The 19,708-nt window shown below is 38.4% G+C and overlaps 1 protein-coding gene across 1 annotated transcript in view; it reads right to left on the bottom strand.

Annotated features, from left to right (window-relative positions):
* The window catches only part of LOC138167345 (acyl-coenzyme A synthetase ACSM1, mitochondrial-like), a 55,298-nt gene that overhangs the window by 14,105 nt on the left and 21,485 nt on the right, over window positions 1-19,708 (bottom strand). The window contains 5 exon segments of the mRNA XM_069096070.1: window positions 1,302-1,403; window positions 3,487-3,567; window positions 6,700-6,823; window positions 8,363-8,442; window positions 19,141-19,300. Of these exon segments, the coding sequence (XP_068952171.1) occupies window positions 1,302-1,403; window positions 3,487-3,567; window positions 6,700-6,823; window positions 8,363-8,442; window positions 19,141-19,300 (547 nt within the window).

Genomic DNA, 19,708 nt, shown 5'->3' with positions numbered 1-19,708 from the left:
ATCTATCTATCTATCTATCTATCTATCTATCTATCTATCTATCTATCATACCTACTATGTTCCAAGCACTGTGCTAAGTTCTTTAAAATATTATCTAATTTGATCCTCACAACAACCTTGTGAAGTAGATGCTGCTATTTTCTTCATTTTAAGGTTGAGGAAACTGAGGCAAATAGATGTTAAATGACTGGCCCATGGTCACATAGGTAGTAAGTGTCTGAGACTGGATTTGATCTCAGGTCTTATTGATTCTAGATCAAGTTTTCTATCCATTGCCCTACCTTGTTACCTAGATAAAAACTAGAATCAAACAATATGTTGTTTATATGTATTCATTTAATGCAGAAATACTTAGAGAGTTCAATGAAAGGTTATAATGAGATTTATCATATTATAGTTAACTCAAATAAAACAGGAGAATCACTGATGGTATCAGAGAAAGTCAAGTTCAAACTAGAAACTATTAAGAAAGCTATGCAAGGAGATTATATTATATTCCAAGGTACTATTCAAAGTGACAACATGTCAGTTTGAAGTATCTATGCACTTAGTAATCTTTCAATGAGGTTTATGAACAAAATGTTTATAGTGTTTCAAAGAGAAAGATTAAAAAAAATGATTATAGAAACTTTCCCCTGTTGGCTCCACTGTTAGAATATGATAAAGGAATGAGCCAGAATGGGTTCATGTTAGACTAATCTCATTTCCCTTTAGTAAGAACATGTAACAATGCATGTCACTATCTTCTTGTGGACCAAATGGAAAGATGTGGACTGTATAAACTTACAATTGGGTGGATTTGGCCTTGGTTGATTGATTAGATGCACCCGAATGGTGAGAGTAGTGATAAATGGATTGATTTGAACCTGGAAAAATGTCTCCAGTGGATTTATTTTCCCATGTCTCTGTCCTTAGCTCTATTCTGTTCACTATTTTTACTAATGACGCCTTTATATGAAAGCATAAGGCAGATTTATTTATTGTAGACATCATGATACCAGATCTATACCTGAGTAACAGTCTCCCTATAATATCCCCCACAAGTGACTGAACCACTTCTACTTGGAAATGTCCAATTAAGGGTTACTCAATACCTCCTGAGGAAGCCTATTCCACTTTTGGGCAAAGCTAGTTATAAAGAAGTTCTTTAAATTGTCCTGAATTCTGCCTTTCTACAATTTCTACCCATTGCCCTCAATTCTGCCCTCTGGGACCAAATGCAATGAATGTAATTCTTCTTCAATATGACAACCTTTAAAGTACTTGCAGGCAATTCTCTCACTGGAGGGAGATGGTCTTACCAAATAGCCAGAGAATAGGCCAATAGGTCTAGTAGGTTTGATTCTGATGGCAATTTCCCCTTCTGTCCCTGGAGGAAGGGTATTGCCTTTCTCATCTATGATCTGGAAGAAGAGAAAAGTGGCAAGAGATGATTAATTAATAAACAAAATAACTTTAACTTCTTAATGGGTGAGAGGGGGTGAAAGGGAGGAGACAATTCGGAACGGAAAATAAAATTGAATTAAAAAATACTTTGGAGAGTTCAGAGAAAAAAATAGATATTTCAAAGTCATCTTTGATGTACTTTTCCCCTCACAAAGCCAGCCCCTGAAGTGACCTTCACCAACTCATCCAGAACCTAGACCATCTAGAATTCAACAATATTCTGTTTATAGGAAACATTTAATATGGAAAGACTTAGAGAACTTAAATTAAAAGGTTGTACCAAGATTTATCATGCTACAGTTAATTCAAGAAAAGTAAGAGTTTTGCTGATAATATCAGACAAAGTTAAATTGAAACCAGAAACTATTAAGAGAGATATGCAAGGAGATTGCACCAGTGCCAGTGTGAGCCAAATTTGTGTCTCAGTTGCTGTCTCCGAGCTAGAGTCCCTTGTTGCTCAAATAGGGTCATCATTTAAAAACCAGGGGGAGGAGCTGGAGGGAGGGTCACCTGGGAAGGGTGCTACCTTTTTGCTTCCTGCTCTTCATAGCTTTGTTATACTGGGTTTGACCCCCTCTAGGCATAAGTCTATCATGGCATTCTGAATGGTTATTACACTGCCTCAGCCCCAGTTGTTGTTATTAGAAAGGCAATGGCATAGTAATAGTGATAATAATAACTGGCACGATTCATGTAACAACCCCGTGAGGTAGGTCCCGTTATTTATTATTTACAGTTGAGGAAACAGAGAGGAGTTAAATGGTTTTGTCAGGATGGCAAATCTAGTCAGTGCCTGAGGCTAGATTTGAATTCAGATCTTGCTGACTCTAGGTCACATGCTATGTCACCTAACTGCTTGAGTTATTATGGAAATAACTCTGAATTTGGCATCAGAAGATCAGGCTTCAATTCCTGGCTTTCTAATTTGTCAATTATACTTCCCTGTCTGAGGCTTAGTTTTCTCATCTTCTAAATGGGGATAATAACTTTTGCTAAGTCTACTCCGTAGGTCTATTGGAGCGATTACAGGAGCTCTGTCACTACCATTTATTGCCTCCCTTCCCACTCCACAAATTAAAATTTGGATAGGTAAGTAACTGACTGGATCAGAAAATGTGGCTGGGAATTTTCCCATTCAGACTTTTTGAAGCCCATTTCCTTAGTTTTAATCAGATAGTATTCATCATATACATTTTTGAGCTGGTTTCATTGCCTAGTGCTTAGGGTACCGGCATGGAATAGGGAAGTCATAGGCTTAGATTCCACCTCAGGACACTCACTAGCTGTTTAACCCTTTGTATTTCAGTTTCCTCATTTGTAAAATGAAAGGGCTCTAAGTTCCCTTTCATATCTAAATCTATGATCCTTTCCTCACAAGACTTCTATAATTTATCTCAAAATTAAGTCAACAGGATTCACAGACAGGTTAGCTACACTTTCCCATTGCTAGTTTCAAAGATGTCAAGAAATCATAGGATTTAGAGCAACATGTACCTATTGTGGGGGGAAGGCATGTTCACATATGAATAAATATGAAATATATAGAAAGTTAATAGAAGTAGTTTCAGGGGGTGTGAGAAGAGCTATGTTCCATATAATGGGAGGGTCCTATAAAAGTTGTCCAACATTGCCCAAATAGTTGATGGCAGATATAGGATTTGAACCCACGTCCTCTGATTTCAAATCCACTTTTCTTTTGTCTGAACCATCTTTCCTTTCTCCCCATTTCTTCATGGAATGTATTCTCTTGTCATTTCCAATTCTGAATCTTTCAAAACTTAGTTGTTCTCCCATCTCTAACTCCCTTTAATCTTATGAAACCTCAGAACAATGGCTTTAAATGCATAAAATAAAGTACATAGGATTACAAAGGAAACTAATTATATAGAAATATAGTTATAAAAAAAGTTCACATATCCTAGGGTAAGGATAAGAAGAATGAAGAAGGATGTAGTCTCTTTTATCACCAATGCCTGATAATAGAACTTCACGCATAGTAGGTACCAATAAATGTTCATTGAATAAAATGGAGAGACAAACCTGCATGTCAAAGGGTGGAATAGCTTTTCCTATGGAGCCTTTCTTGATCTTCATTCCCCTGGCTACTCCACAAGCTAGTCCCTGTTTACCAGAAACAAACAAAATAAACATATTTAATGGAAAGAGTCCAGATGTATCTACTGAAGGCCTATATAGTTAGTTTCTTCCATTATAAAATCAGGGCACTAGCAAAGATATTTTTAAAGATCCTTCCCAGCTTTAAATCCTGTGACATATATTGTTCCAAAATGTCTCTCTATCTCTTGCAGGCCATTTTTATTTCTGGTGCCCTTCAAGTTTTTTTCTTTGTGGGATGCTTCTCTTCCTCTCTCCCCTCCCCCTGGGCTCCTAACCTGTGCTCCCTTCCCCACTTGTTCAATTGTTTTTTCAGTCACATCAGTCGCATTTATGACCCCATTTGGGGTTTTCTTGGCAAAGATACTGAAGTGGTTTGCCATGTCTTTCTACAGCTCATTTTACAGATGAGGAAACAGAGGCAAACATGGTTAAGTGACCTGCCCAGGCTATCTGATCTCAGAAAGATGAGACTTTCCTACTCCAGGCCCAATGCTCTATCCACAGCATCATCTAGGTTCCCCCTTCTCCCCACCTTTCTGCTAGCCTTGGTTTTTAGCTAGTTGTGGGCTCTTCTTAGGAAGGATCAGATAAGCTCAATAACCCTCAGGTATTAATAACAGTACTCTTCCCAAGGGTATATACATTCTCTTATGAGACCAACCAAACCCAAAGGAATTAATCTCTAAAATCAGAATCTTCCTTTGCTTCCTAATGTATAAATCTGGGGGTAGGGTATATAATAAATCTTATCTCTAAGGTTCCCTCTGGCTCTAATAACTAGCATTGAGATAGTGCTTTAAGGTTTGCAAAGCACTTTTTATTTTGTTTTCTCATTTGATCCTGACAATACCCTTGGGAAGTAGGTGCTCTTATTATCCTCATTTTAAAGATGAGGAAACTGATACTGAGAGAAGTTAAACAACTTGCTTAGGGCCACAAAGCTAGTATCTAAGGCAGAATTTGAACTCAGGATTTCCTGGTTCCAAGAGTAATGCTCTATTAGATTATCTAGCTACTTGAAATCCTATAAAACACATTGTTATAGGTTGATGAAGAAAAAAATTTTGGGGGGGGAGTGGGAAAGTGGGTTTCTTAGTATTCTTAAATCAGATCTTATTATGGAGGTTAAACATTTATTACACTTCACTGTGTCAGGCACTGTGCCAGACTGGAGGTACAAAAATGCAGTAATCCCTGCATTCAAGGAGCTTACATTGAGCATCTCAAACTGAATGTCCCAGGTATACTGGATATGGGGGAGGCAGAGAGAGAGGGAAATAGAGAGAGAAGAGAGAGGAGGGAGAGAGAGAGAGAGACAGAGAGACAGAGACAGAGAGAGAAAGAGAGAGAGACAGAGACAGAGAGAGACAGAGAGACAGAGAGAGATAGAGAGACAGAGACAGAGAGAGTACAATCAAAGATGATACCTAGATTGTGAACCTGTGCAACTGGGAGAATGGTGGTGTCCTTAACAGATACAGTGTATTTAGAAAAAAGAGAGTTTTAGGGGAAAGATAGTACATTTCATTTTGGACATGTTGAATTTAAGATGTTCATGAGGCATCCAGTTAGAAATGTCAAATATGCAGTTGGAAATATGAGACTGAAGGTGAGGAGAGAGGGTAAGACTAGGCAAATAGATCTGAGAATCATCTGCATAGATAATAATTGAATTCATGGGAGATGATGAGGTCGCCAAGTGAAATAATGTAGAGGGAAGACAAGACCCAGAGCAAAGACATAGGGGGTGGTCAAGGTTAACATATGTGACATGGATGAAGATCCAGTAAAGGGCCAGAGAAGGAGCAGTCAGAGAGGTATGAGGAAAAGCAGGAGAGCGCAGTGTCATAGAGAGAAGAGTGCATCAGGAAGAGGGCCACCGACAGGATCAAAGGCTGCAGAAAAGTAAAAAACCATGAGGATTGAGAAAAGGCCATTAAATTTGACATTTAAGAGATAGCTCTGAATAGAGCAGTTTCAGATGAACGATGGAAGCCAGACTTCAGAGGCTAAGAAGAGAATTAGAGGAAAGGAAATGGAGGCACTGAATGTAGACGGCCTTCTCAAAGGGAGAAGAAATGTGTGATGATAGCTAGTGGGGATGGACAGATCAAGCGACAGGTTTTGAGGATGGAGGAGACATGGGCATTAGGGAAACATCAAGTAGACTGAGAGATTGAAGAGAAGTGGGAGAGTGGAGATGATAGAGAGGGAAATCTATTGGAGATGAGACAGAGTGAGATCCCTTTGACATGTAAAGAGTTTGCCTCAGAATGGAAAAGGGGAGTTGGTGGTGAAGGATTGGTGCTCAAGAGAGACATAGGTCAAATATGTAGATTTAAGAGTCATCTGCATAGGAATGGTAAATGAATCCATGGGAACTGATGAGATTACTAAGAGGGAAAGCATGGAGAAGAGAGCCCTGTTATTCATAAGGGTATCTCTGAATGCTGCACACACATTAGGTGCCTAATTCATGCTTATTTCTAATATTCTAGTTATTTTATTAGCATAGCAATAATAATAACAGACAGAGGGAAATTTTGTTTTAAAATCCCTATGAGGTTAGACCTGCATAGTTTTAATTGTAAGGATGGTGGTATATTAGAAAGACTTGGACTTGAAACCAGAAGACCTTGGTTTGAGTCTAATTCTGTCATTTATTATTTGTGTGAAATTGGGCAAGGTTTCAGATCTCTTGGTGTTTCACTCATCCATTTGTTCAACAAGTAGATACCAAGCATCCTTTGTATGTTGTACTTCAAAACTATTCTAAGCACTGTTACATCTACTGGTTGTTGAGACTCAAATGAGCTAATGAATGTGAAAACTCCTTGAAAAATTTAAAGTTCTTTGTAAGTACATATAAATAATGGGGTTTGACCCATATCTCAGCTTTCCAGAGTTATCTTGTTTACAAAACTTTGATTGTAAGCTTCCCATGGTCAGGGATGTTATCTTAGGTTTCTTTGCTAGCATGGAACAGGCACTCATTAAATATCTAAATGAATATATAACTAGAAGAATAATCGGATGAATGTGTAAATGGATTGATGAATGGATAGGAGGATGAATGCATACATTGATAGTGCTGGTGATTCCTTCATTGGCCTGAGGAGGCATGTTCCCACCTACCGTTTCTGACTGTCCGTATATTTCATGGATAGCCAAGCCTGTTGCTTTTTTCTACTTGTCAAAATCTTTAGGCATCAGTGTCTCACCACCAGTAATAGCATGCTTCAGGGCTGAGAATTTGTAACTTATACAGAGGGAAAAATAAATATAAACCAAGATGAGCGTAATAAATATTCTTCTGAAATCTCATTTTGAAGCATCTCGAATTAGTCCTATAAATAAACTCTCATCTCTCTCTCTTTCTTTCTCATTCTCCCTCTTTCACTTCTTCCTTCCCCTTTTCTTTTACTTCCTTCTCCTTTTCCTCCCTTTACCATTCTTCTTTCTCTTTCCTTTCTTCCATTTCTCCTTCCTTTCTTCCTCTATTTTCTTTTTTCTTCTTTCTCTCTTTATATCTCTGACCATTTCTCTCTCACCTTTTTTTCTCTCCCTTCTCTTTTTTTTCTCTCCCTCTCACTTTCTCTTTCTTCATTCCCTCCCCCCTTACCCTTCTTTTTCCTTAGCAAAGAAAAATTAGTAAGCCAGAGTAACTGATGGAGCAACTGTGTTTTACAATGTGTGCAACATTTGATACTTGCAATCCCTCATCTCTCTTTGTATTAGTAAGAAGGCATTTTTCATCATTTGTTCTCTGTGGTCAAAACTGGCCATTGCAACTGTTCAGAGTTTGGCTCTGTTAGTTGAACTTTGTTTGTTGAATTTTGATCGCTAAGGATCAGTAAACAGGCTATGAACTTTTTTCCTCCCATTCTTCTGATTTGTTAGATAGTATCTTGGAAAAGACTTCAGAGATCATTCAGTACAAATTTCTCATTTTATAAATGAGAAAGTGAAGCCCAGAGAGGTTGTGACTTGCCCAGTATCACATGAGTAGCAGAGCTGGTTTTCAAATATAGGTTGTTTGTTTCCAATATCCTTCTTATTGCTTTATGTGACTTGTTTATCATATGAGCACTTAACTTCTCACTGGTCATTTGAATAGGGCTCAGGGCCAGGGAGCAAAAGTGAAAGGTCCATAAATTCCTATCACTTTTTTGGTATTGGAGCAAAAGCACAGGGATGAGAAATCAGAGACCTACTGTAGACTTTGATAAATCATTTACCATCTCTAACCTTCACCTACAAAAATAAGGGCATTGAAGATGCTTATTATGTTTCTTGGGAGCTGCTCTGCACAAAGACTTATTGGAGAAGAGCTATTGGTTACTGCGAGATTGGGTGGGGGGCAGTGTTTCTGCGGATTTTGACTGATTATGTTCCCACCTTCTGTGACCACAGAGAATCAATATTTTAGGAAAGGCCAGGATATTTTTGCTTTAAAATGGCAAAGACCGTTGCAAGATTTGCATAGCCAAGAGGAGGTACGATCTTTAAAAGAAGTTATCAGAATCAAATCATAACAGAAGGTGTTGAAATTAGGCAGCAGTTCAGAGTGCTTTTGTAAAGCGGGATAATCAGAAGTACATTTTCCTATGCTGTCACTTTAGTTCTGATTTTTGAAACAGCTGTTGAATAAAGACTCTTAAGGTTGTTGACTATCCACATCAGAAGCAGGCGACTCGCCCTTTTCAGGTGTTGCTTTAGAGTAAAACTTCTCCACGTGCCAAGGAAAAAAGATAAGAACCAACCGGATAAGTGCAGCTATTGGGTCTTCCAATTATACCGGGAAACATTGACTTGTAGAAGCATTCGATATAAGGATGGAGTAGCTATCATGCAAGTGATGGGGTATCTGGATAGAGTCTGGCAAATGAAAAAAGAAAATGACTTTTTTTTTTCCCCTAAAGGCAAAAACACTGTTCAATTACCAGAATCCCAATTTCTTTCCCATGAGATTTATTCATTCTTCATTAATCAATCCATTCATTCATATGAACTCAAATACTTATTAATAACATAGAAAGTTAATCACTAATAAAAATTAAAATCAAAACAACCCCCAGGTTTCACCTCATACTCTGCAAATTGGCAATGATGACAAAATATGAGAATAGTCAATGTTGGAGGGACAATGGGAACATAGGCATACTGTGTATTATTGGTGGGATTGTAAATCATATAATCATTTGAGAAACCAATTTGAAATTAAGCAAATAATGTGACTAAGATGTCCATAGTCTTTGACCCAGGCACACTCCAAGAAGGCAATTGATAAAAAAAGGTCCTGCATATACCAGTATACATATAGTAGCATTTTTTTTTGTCATAGCAAAGAATTACAAAATAGATGCCTATTGATTGGGGAATGGCTAAACAAATTGTGATACATGCGTGTAATAGAATATTACTGTGCTCTAAGAAATTAGAAATACAGATAAGATCTACATGAACTGAGGCAAAGTAGTAGCCAAAATTATAAAGAACAAGCATGACTCAAAAGAAGAGACTCAAAAGGAGAAGACACTACCACCTTACCCATTTGTTAAGATGGGAGGTCCAAAAGTGTTGCACTTTGAACAAATTTTCATATTTTTTAAAACATATTGATCAATTATACTTATTTTATCTTTAAAATGTTATTTGTTATATGAAATGACCACCTGGGAGGGGAAGAGGAAGGGATATTAGGGGAAATTATGCTGCTATGAAAAACAAAGGACATCAAACACCCAAAAAAAGTTAAAAAAAAAGAACCTACTAAGCTCAAGATACTGGGAATATAAAACTAAAACAAAGTCCTCACCCTCAAGGAGCTTACATTTTAGTTCAATTCATTTACAGAATGACATTTACAGTGTGCCAAGAGCTAGTGTTTGCAAAGAAAAATTACCAGATAGAATATGGAGAACGCTGTAGGAAAGGTATAAACAAAATGCTTATGGGAGTTCATAGGAGGGAGAGATCTCTTTTGATGGGAAGGCTTTGTAGAGGCAACAGTATTAAAACTGAACTTGAAGAATAGGTAGGAATTTTAGGATTTTCAAAAATTAAATTAAATTAAAATTGAATAAAAAATTTTAAATTAAAATAGGAATTTTATAGGCACCTTCCATAAGCAAAAACTCTGAAGAGGAAAAGCAGAAGGGATATTTGTAGAATGGTGAGTATTCTGGTTTTGTTGGTTAAAGTTTGGAAAGAAGGCTGGTGTCTAACTCAGAAAGGTCTCGAAAACTGGCCAACTAGTCATAGAGATTGTTATTGATTATTTTACACAGGGGTTCTTAAACTGGGAAATCTGTAAACATATATACATACACACATAAAAACATATACTTAAAAAATTATATAGAATATATTTATCACATATATTACATATTCACATATTATAATGTATTACATTACTAAAATATTGTTAATAATGATCACATCATATACCATATTATATTACTTTTATATATTATATTACATTATATGTTATTATATGGCATTATAATACTGTAATATAATATAATTTATTATATTTTCATAAATATTAACATTGCATGTATGCACTATATATTTTGATAACTACATTTCAATATAATTGGTTTTCTTTGTAATACTTTGTATTTTATCTCATGAATTTAAAAACATTCTTCTGAGAAGGGATCTATAGACTTTAGCAGACTCCACAATGGGACTGTGATACAAAAAAAATAAAAGACTTCTTGAAATTGAAAATAGAAAACAAAAAATTCCGCTGTTGTTGTTGCTGTTAAGGAGAAAAAAACATGAACAAGACAATACAAAAACTGGAGTACTAAAGACTGGAGAAAGGTAACATTTACTGACTAATCTCACTTTTCCATCCATGGTTATACCAGAACTGCTGACAAAAGTCCAAATGAGCCTGTAATATCTATGCCTCTTCATTAGATTGTAAAACATCCACCCAAAAAAGTATTTGGGGGACTTTTTTTAAACTTCCGATGTGCCTGGAAGTCTTATATCTCTATTAAGGCAATAATGAAATTTGATAAATATATTGATGTACTAAAAAGCAGATTTATTCAAGTATTATAGAAATTCCCTTATATAGAGAGAATAGTGCAACTTAGTCTTTTATTTGCCACACATCAGAATAGGTTAAGATATTTATCCAAGTTACGAGGATAAACATACTTCAATGACCTGGGAACTCACCTGGTTTAAACTCCATGGAAAATCTCTGTGCTATAATCAAGGTTAGACTTGGAAAAATGAACTACTCATGAAGGTAAACTTAATATTCAATGTGATAAGAGAGGGAAGAAAGGGAGAGAATATTTATATCATGCCTACTATGTGCCACATACCATGTTAAGCAAATATAGTCCCATTTGATCCTCACAACAACCATAAGAAGTAGGGGCTATTATTATCTCCATTTTATATTTGAGGAAACTGAACCAAACCAAGATTAATTTACCTAGAGGTAAATTTGCTATCCAGTGCACCATCAGCTACCTCTATAGAAAAGGACTCATATAGGAGGCACCATCTGAGCTGAGCTTTGAAGGAAACTGGGAATTCTAAGAGACAGGGATAAAAAGGAAGTATGTTCCTGGAATGAGGGATACACACAGCATGTGCAAAGGCATAAAGAATGGAGGGTGGATGCCATGAATATATAAAGATCCTAGAGGGGATGGGAGAGGATGGGAGTAGTTAATAGTTATGAATGAAAGGATTACTTCTTCCTTTGAAATTTACCCAAGATTATATAGTAAGTATATGATGTCCAGATTTGAACTCAGGTATTCTTGACTCCAGGCTCAGCACTCTATCATTAGAGTACCATTATATACCATTAAACTGGTTCAAAGTATAAATATATTTCATGTTCAAGAATTAAGGAATATGTGCAAAAATCTTGTGAATACCATGTCAAATCATGTAAAATAAGTGATTGTAGCAAAAGAGGGAACCACACTGCATATTGAAAATCTTTAAAGATGTAAAAAAAATGGTATAAGAATGTAATGGAATACTATTGTTCTATAAGAAATGAGGAGCAGTTGGACTTCAGAAAAACCTGGAGAGTCTTATATGAACTGATGCTGAGTGAGGGGAGCAGAACCAGGAGAACATTGTACATAATTACAGACTTATTGTATCTGTGATGACTGACTTTAATAGAATTTGCTCTTTTCAGCAATGCAAGGTTCTAAGACAACTCCAAAAGATTCATGATGGAAAAGGCTATCCACATCCAGAGAAAGAATTGTGGAGTCTGAAGGCAAGATTGAAGCAAACTATCTGCTTTCTTTTTGTTTTGTTTGTTTCGTTCGTAGTTCATTCTATTGGTTATGATTCTTTACAACTTGACTTTGTGAAAATTTGGTTAATGTGAAGGTATATGTAGAATATATATCGGATTGCATGCCATCTTTGGGGGGATGAGAGGGAGGGGGAAAAATTTGGAACTCAAAAACTTGTGAAACTGAATGTTGTAAACTAAAAATAAATACATTTTAAAGGAAAAAGAAGATATAAAAAACCTCCTCAAATCTGGGCCAATGTTTGTACTTTAGATAGTAGGGAGCTATTGAAATAATGTTTTTGAGCAGGGAAACTATATTGTAACTGGGCTTTAGAAAGGTTAATCTGGGGACTAAATATGTAGAATAAATGGGTATATAGAATAAATAGAATAAATAAGAAGAGATTGGAGGTGGGGAAACCAATTAAGAAGTTATTTCTTAGTCTGGATTGAGAGATAACAAGGGTTGTGGCAATGGAAATGTAGAAGAAGGGGTGAGATCTAAAAATATTACAGATACATGATACAATCATAGGATTGGGGAGTTAGAAAGGATGTTAGGAACCATCTAACCCAATCTATATACAAAAGGAATCCCTATTTCAATGTATCTGAAAATTGGTTATCCAGCCTTTACTTGGAGACCTCCAAGGAAGGGGAAACCGTCACATCTTGAGGCATCCTATTCCACTTTGAGACAGTTTTAATTGTGAGTAAATTTTTTTTTCTGAAATCAAGTCTATTTTTGGCTCATTGCATCTTTTACCTACTCTTCCTGGTTCTGCCTTCAGGGGCCAAATAGAACAAGTCTGATTCTCTTTCCACCTGACAGTTCTTCAAATACTTGATCACAGGTATTATATGCCCCCTGAATATTTTCTTAAAATTCTTAGTTCCTTCAACTGATTCTCACATGACTTGGACTCAAGCTCTTTATCATCTTGGTTTCTTCCCCTGGACACACTCCAGCTTAGGCCATGTCCTTCTGGTGTCTAGAAATGCATAAAATGCTCCAAAAGAAATCTGATAAGGGCAAAAACAGAGGGGCAATCACCTCCTTATTCCTGGAAGATATGACTCTCAGTGAAGTACAGAATAGCATTTTGAAGCATGACAATGTTTAGGGAGCAGGAAAAGAAATAAGCCATTGAAGAAGATTGGGGAAAGATCAGGAAAGCAAGAAGGACAATAGAAAAGGCTTCCATGGAAACCAAAGTAAGAGAAATTTTCAATAAGAAGATAACTGTCCAGTGAAACAGATAAATCAAGGGACTAGGGAAAGCATGTTGGATTTTGTGATTAGGAAGTCATTAGTGACTTTTGAAAGACTGATTTCAGGAAGAGCTTGGGAAGGAAGCCATATTGTAAAGGTGAATGACTGAGTGGGCAATGAGGGAGTGGAGGAGTTTGGCAGGAAGGAAGGAAGAAAGGAAGAAGATGGGACTTTAGCTCAGAGGATATTAGAATTTGTTTTCAGGATAGCAAGGAGGAAAGAATCAAGAAGAGGAGGAGAGCCTGAAGATGGGGATGGGGAGAAAGGTAAATTTCAAATTGGGGATTTTAGTAGTAGGGCAGGATTTACAGAAGATTGGGGAAAATATATTAGTAAGGGTTACCATTGGGAAATATATTAATCCTGCTTACCAAGGGGTAGGGTGACAAGGGAAGTTGTGATGAACTGGTAGTTTTATTATACACCACTCTCCTTCTGTACTGTTTAGTCTCTATTCATCTCTTGTTGCTTCCTTATTTCATTACTCTCAGCAGCTATTTCTGACTTTTAGTCTCCTCATGCTTCTAACCTCATTCCTTCTTTACACCCACCCCGTGACTTTTAGCAAGTGAGTTCATCTCTTGTACCACTGAGATGTCTATGTTGATTCAAAATGAACTCCTTCCACATCTCAAAATTTCTCAGCATCTTCACTCATCCTCTCTTGCTTCCCTCCTATTTCAGAGGAAGAAGCAATTTTCCTTTCATTCATAACTTTTAACTACTTCCATCCTCTGCCATCTCCTCTAGGACTTTGATACATTAATGGCATCCTCCTCCAATCTTTATGCCTTTGCCCATGCTGTGTTCCTGATTCCAGGAACATACTCCCTCCTTACTACTATCTTTTAGAATCCCTAGTTTCCTTTAAAGCTCAGCTCAGATGTTTCTTCCTATAAAAGGCCTTTCCTATAGAGACAGCTTATGGTACACTGGGAGTTGGGCCTGGACTGTGACACTTACTAGTTGTGTGACCCTGGACAAGTCACTTAACATCTAACTGCCTCAGTTTCTTTAACACTCAAATGAGGAGATAAATAGCATCTATCTCACAGGATTGTTAATCAAATGAGATATTTGTAAAAAAAAAAACTTAACATAGTGTCTGGCACATAGTAGACCCTTCATAAATGTCTTTCAATTTAATACCACAATAAAAAAACAGGTCTAATAGAAGAGGGAGATTGTAGTTAGAGAGGAGAAGGCTGGAGTTTAGGTTCTAGGAGATGGAGCAGTTCTGAGTGATAAGATTGATTAGTTGGTTCCTTCAAGAAGGACCAAAATGACATCACTATGTTGGAGTCAATGTACAGTGTGTCTGACTATGGATGATCAAACCAATACTAGCTTGGAAGACTTTACCATGGATTGGGTAACAATAGTCTTTATCAATATTTGGGGTGGAGATGTCTCTAAATTTGTACATCTCACATTTCCTTTCAGCTACTGCAATTCTGCTTTGCTCATGGAGCACGGAACCTTCTTTGATATGGGTTTTCCATTCCGGGTGGTCCCATACAAGTGTCTCCCATGTCATGCAATTGATTACAAAATTCTTCTGAGTATTCTTGTGCTGTCTCTTCTGAGCTCCATGTGAGTGCTTGCCTTGCATAAGTTTTCCACAAAATAGTTGTTTAGGCAAATGTATGTTTGGCATTGTGGTCAGCCCATTGGAGCTGTGCTCTCTACAGTAGAATTTGAATGCTTGACAGTTTAGCTGGAGAAAGGACTTCAGGGTCCTTTGCCTTATCCTGCCAGGTGACCTTCAGAATCTTCCCAAGACAATTCAGATGGAAGCAATTCAATTTCCTGCATGTTGCTGGTATACTGTCCAGGTTTCACAGACATACAACAATGAGGTCAGCACAATAGCTCTGTAGACTTTCAGTTTGGTAGACAGTCTAAAACCTCTTCTCTCCCACATTTTCCTCTGGAGTATCCTAAAAACTGAGCTAGCTCTGGCAATGAATGTGTCAACCTCATCATCTATATGCACATCCCTGGAAAGTATACTGCCAAGATAAGTGATTGTATCCACAGCATTTAAAATTTCTCTATTTGCTGTCATTGATGGTTCCATGTATGGATGATGTAGTGTTGGCTGGTGGAGAACCTCTATTTTCTTGGTGATAATTGTTAGGCCCAAATTGGCACAAGCAGTAGAGAATTGATTCATACATACTTTGTTGCATCTCAGCCTCAGAGGCTGCATTGAGTGCACAATCATCTGCAAATAAAAAGTCACAGACCAACTCTCCCTCTACTTTGATCTTGGCTTGTAGCCTTTTCAAGTTAAATAATTTACCATTAGTGTTGTAGTTGATCTTGATGCCATTTTTGTCCTCTTTGAAAGTGTCTGAAAGCATGGCTGAAAACTTCATGCTAAAAAGCATAGCAGCAAACACACAACCCTGCTTTATTCCATTGATGATTGGTAAAGTATGAGAACATCATCCATTATCCAGGACCCTTGCAAACATGCCATCATGAAAATGACATACAACACTAATGAATTTCCCTAGGAAACCAAATTTTGCCATGATTTTCTACAAACCCTCATGACAGTATCAAAAGACTTATCAACTTAACAAAAACAGACCTCTGTTCTGCTCCTGGCATTTCTTCTGGAGTTATCAGGTAGTAAAAACCATATCAATCATTACTCAGCCCTTTCTGAAGCTACACTGCCTCTCAGGTAGGTGACCATCTTCCAGTTTAAGGACCAGCCTATTAAGGAGGACTCTGGTAAGAATCTTGCCAGCAGTGACTAAGAGAGGAACCTTCTTGTGATTGTTACAGGACAATCTATTTCCTTTACCTTTATAGAGATGGGCAATGGAGGCATCCTTGAACTCCTGGGGGATAACCTCCCCTTGCCATATGACCTAGAAAATTTCAGTCAGCTTTTGTATGAACAGCAGACCCCCTGCCTTGTAAATCTTAGCTGGTAATAGAATCAATACCAGGTGCTTTACCTACATGGAAGGAGCCTTGTGGCATTCAAAACCCCTTCTTCAGTTGAAACTTTGACTTCAGCTTGAGGTCAATGGCTTCAACATTGATTGATGACAGTCTGTTGAGAACACTATGAAAATGTTCAGCCCATTTCTCCAGGATCATTAATCAGTGTGGCTCCATCAGCCCCTAGCAGTTGAGATGTACCATAGGTTTTTGGTCCATAAACAGGCTTCAGGGTGTCTAACAAAAGAGTTATGAATTGTTACTATCAGTGCAAAACTGACTTTCATTTGCCTTTTTATTGAGCCGAGAATTCTGTATCTCTCTAAGCTTTGCTTGTACTTTACTTTTGACTTAAATACTGCCTTCTTAGCGATGAATGAATTATTTTACTGGTAAATTCTGTGGAGTTCTGTTTTTTATTTAGCAACTTGTGAGTTTACCCATCATTTTCATCAAGCCAGTCTTGATTTTTGTGAGTGCTCTGGCCCAGATGAGTAAATAAGATTCTGAGCACCAAATCTCTGAAAGCTGCCAACTCCTTTTCTGTTCTACTATTGCCACTGTGTGTTGGCTCAGCTTTCCCTCCAAATTAGGAATGAACTGTTCCTGCACAGAGACAGGCTCTAATCTGTTGACATTAAATCTTCTGGTAGTCATCTTGCCTTAGAGTCACTGCTTTTGTTGAATAAAAATATATTTAGTTTGGAAAGCATAAGTCTATGATCAGTCCAGCACTCTGTGCCACACATTGCCTTCCTCTCTCTCACATCCTGTCTCTTCTCCTTATAATGACATAGTCTATTAAATACTAGTTTGTTGTGAGGGTGTACTCATGAAGTTTTATTGTGTTTAGATAAACAAAAGACAGTGTTAGTAATGAAAAAGTCATGAGACACACAAGTATTCAGTCTTTAGTAATTGTTGCTGTTGCTGTTTCCAGCTCTATTCCTCCCAAGGACTCTCTCCCATGTCTGATAGTCTGTGCCTACTCTGGTGTTAAAGTCACCTAAGTTACAAGCTTGTCCTCTTTGGGCACATTGATGATAAGGGTCTCCAGGTCTTCGTAAACTTTTCTTTGACTTCATTAGGGTTCATCATAGTGGTAGCATATACGCTGATGATAGTGGCATGGAGCTTTCTTGAACATGGCAATTGCATTGTCATGAGCCTGTTATTCACTTCTTTTAGGAGGTATACAAACTTGTTGATTAGTTTTGGTTGCAAAACCTGTGCCAACTTTACAGTACTCCTCACCACTGTAGCCACTCCAGAAGACTGTATATCCAGCTCTGACTTTGGTAAACTGGCCTTCATTTGCTAGCCTTGTTTCACTCAGGGCTGTTTGTCTTTCAGGTCTACTGGATTGTATGTTGTTTATAAGTCTGTGCACTTTCCATGTACTGATGGTGAGTGGAATCATCTTCACAAAAGTTTTTGTACATATTTTTGTGTTTTGATTGCAGGGTGGGGGCCCCTCCTTGCCATGGTAAGCAGGCTAGGGTTGAGTGAAACACAATTTTTAGGGCTCCTTTTCTAGCCCCTTCCTCATCCCAGGAGGTGAGTACTTTAAAAAGGCTGCTCATGGGGGTGGCTAGGTGATGCAGTGAATAGAGCACCAGCCCTGGAGTCAGGAGGACCTGAGTTCAAATTTGGCCTGAGACACTTAACATTTACTAGCCGTGTGACCTTGGGCAAGTCACACCCCCAATTGCCCTGCTTTCCCCCCTCCAAAAAGGCAACCCCCCCCAAAGGCCATTCAGACACTCAGGGGACTGCTGAATCACACTGCTTTTTCAGTCCAGTGAGAAGATGACCCTATTGTCTAAGCTGCCTGTGTGCAGGGTTGTGAATCTGTGAATCAGGTTGTGAATCAGAGCAGGAGCTCTGAATGTATCTGTACCTGCTACTTCATCACTTGCCTGTTGCTGCAGGACTTTGAGGTAGGTAAAAATGGTAAAATGGTATTGGCTGATGAATTTTTACTTACAAATAACTTGCATTTAAGTGGGGCAGTTATGTGAAGTAACTGGCCTCACTCTCTCTTGCAGAATCATTGGAGCTCAGTAGCAAGACAATAGTCAAGAAGACTGGTGATGGCTTGGGGAGCAGGATGACCTTGGAGTCTTCCATGTCTGACCAAGCTTAAGCATGGCTATAGCACCTGTGTAAGTCGCCTTCAAGGCCATGGAAACAAATTGTTCTCATCTACCTGATATTCCAGGGAAAGTCTTCCCATGCTTGGGATAGACACCCCCTAACTCACCACGGGGTTTGAGACCCCTTGATTACCTTGATTACCCTCAACCCATCTGCTGAAATGGTTTGCTGGGGTGTGGCGGCCGCATGTGTGACAACTTCTTAGAGCCACACATGGGAGTTGAGTAAATCAGGTGGACACCAAATGTGGAAAGCAGCCCTGAAAGGGCTTGGTAGCCCTCATACTAGAGCTGCTAGTCTTCTCTGAACACCCATATACCTTGCTTACTGAGTTACACATAGGTGAAATGACTTGCTTACTGTCACAAGGGCAGCAAAGATTCAAACTCAGGTCTCTGTTTGCCAATGGTGAGATAGTAGGGTTGTAGATGAAAAGCCAGAAAAGGCTTCAGAGGCCTTTATTTTCTAGATGAGGAAGTGAGGCCTAGTGGCAGAACTGGGATTCAAACCCATGTCCTCTGGCTCCCACTGCAGCGATGTAGTGCAGTGGATGGAACATTGGTTTTGGAGTCAGGGAAGTGAGTTCAAATCTGGCCTCAGACACTTACTAGCTATGTGAACCTGGGCAAGTCATTTAACCCTGTTTGCCTCAGTTTCCTCATCTGTAAAATGAGCTGGAGAAAGAACTGACAAACCGCTCCAGTATTTTTGCCAGGAAAACCCCAAAAGGGGTCAGGTAGAGTCAGACCCAACTGAAAATGACTGAACTGGCTCTGGCCCTCTGGCTCTCTCTGGCTCCAAGGGTAGGGTTAGCTCACCAAACTACATGGTTGTAGCTATTCTGGTGGGTGATAGTGGGCCAGTCAAGGTAAAGCTTTATTCTTCTTACCTTTAGAATGATCTCAGGGTTGAACTGGGGCATGTCATGGATGAAGCTGCAGCTTCCTGCTTGCCAAGGTTCTAGCACAGACTGCACAAATGAGTAAATCCAGCCAGGCTCTATCACGCACCATGAGATATCAGAACTTGTAAGTTTCAAGATTTGCCTGCTAACTCCAAAATAGAAATATTAGTACTTAAGGAATTAATTGGGAGAGGAAGCACTATGGACTATGCAGAAGCTGGCCTCCGAGTCTGGAGGACCTGGGTTCAAATCCTGCCTCTGACTCTCATTACCCCTGGCCACTCTTTGACCAATCAATCATCAAGTATGTATTAAGTGTTCTTTTTATTTGTCAGGCACTTTGCTAGGCCAAGGATATTAAAAAAAAGCCTCTGCCTTAGCTTGCGTTCTCATGAGGGAGAAAATGTGTGTGTATATATACACATATATGTATATGCCCACATAGACACATCTATGTATGTACGTACGTACATATGTATGTGTATATACATATGCTTACAGATTGGACTTGCTGATATAGCGAACTCTCAGGTGGTGAAATGACATCACCAAT

This window comes from Petaurus breviceps, unplaced genomic scaffold, assembly GCF_028583685.1.
Source record: "Petaurus breviceps papuanus isolate PSGF00001 unplaced genomic scaffold, PetGlider_PUasm1.0 229, whole genome shotgun sequence".
Taxonomy (NCBI): Eukaryota; Metazoa; Chordata; class Mammalia; order Diprotodontia; family Petauridae; genus Petaurus; species Petaurus breviceps.
This window is presented reverse-complemented; position numbering and strand designations above follow the sequence as displayed.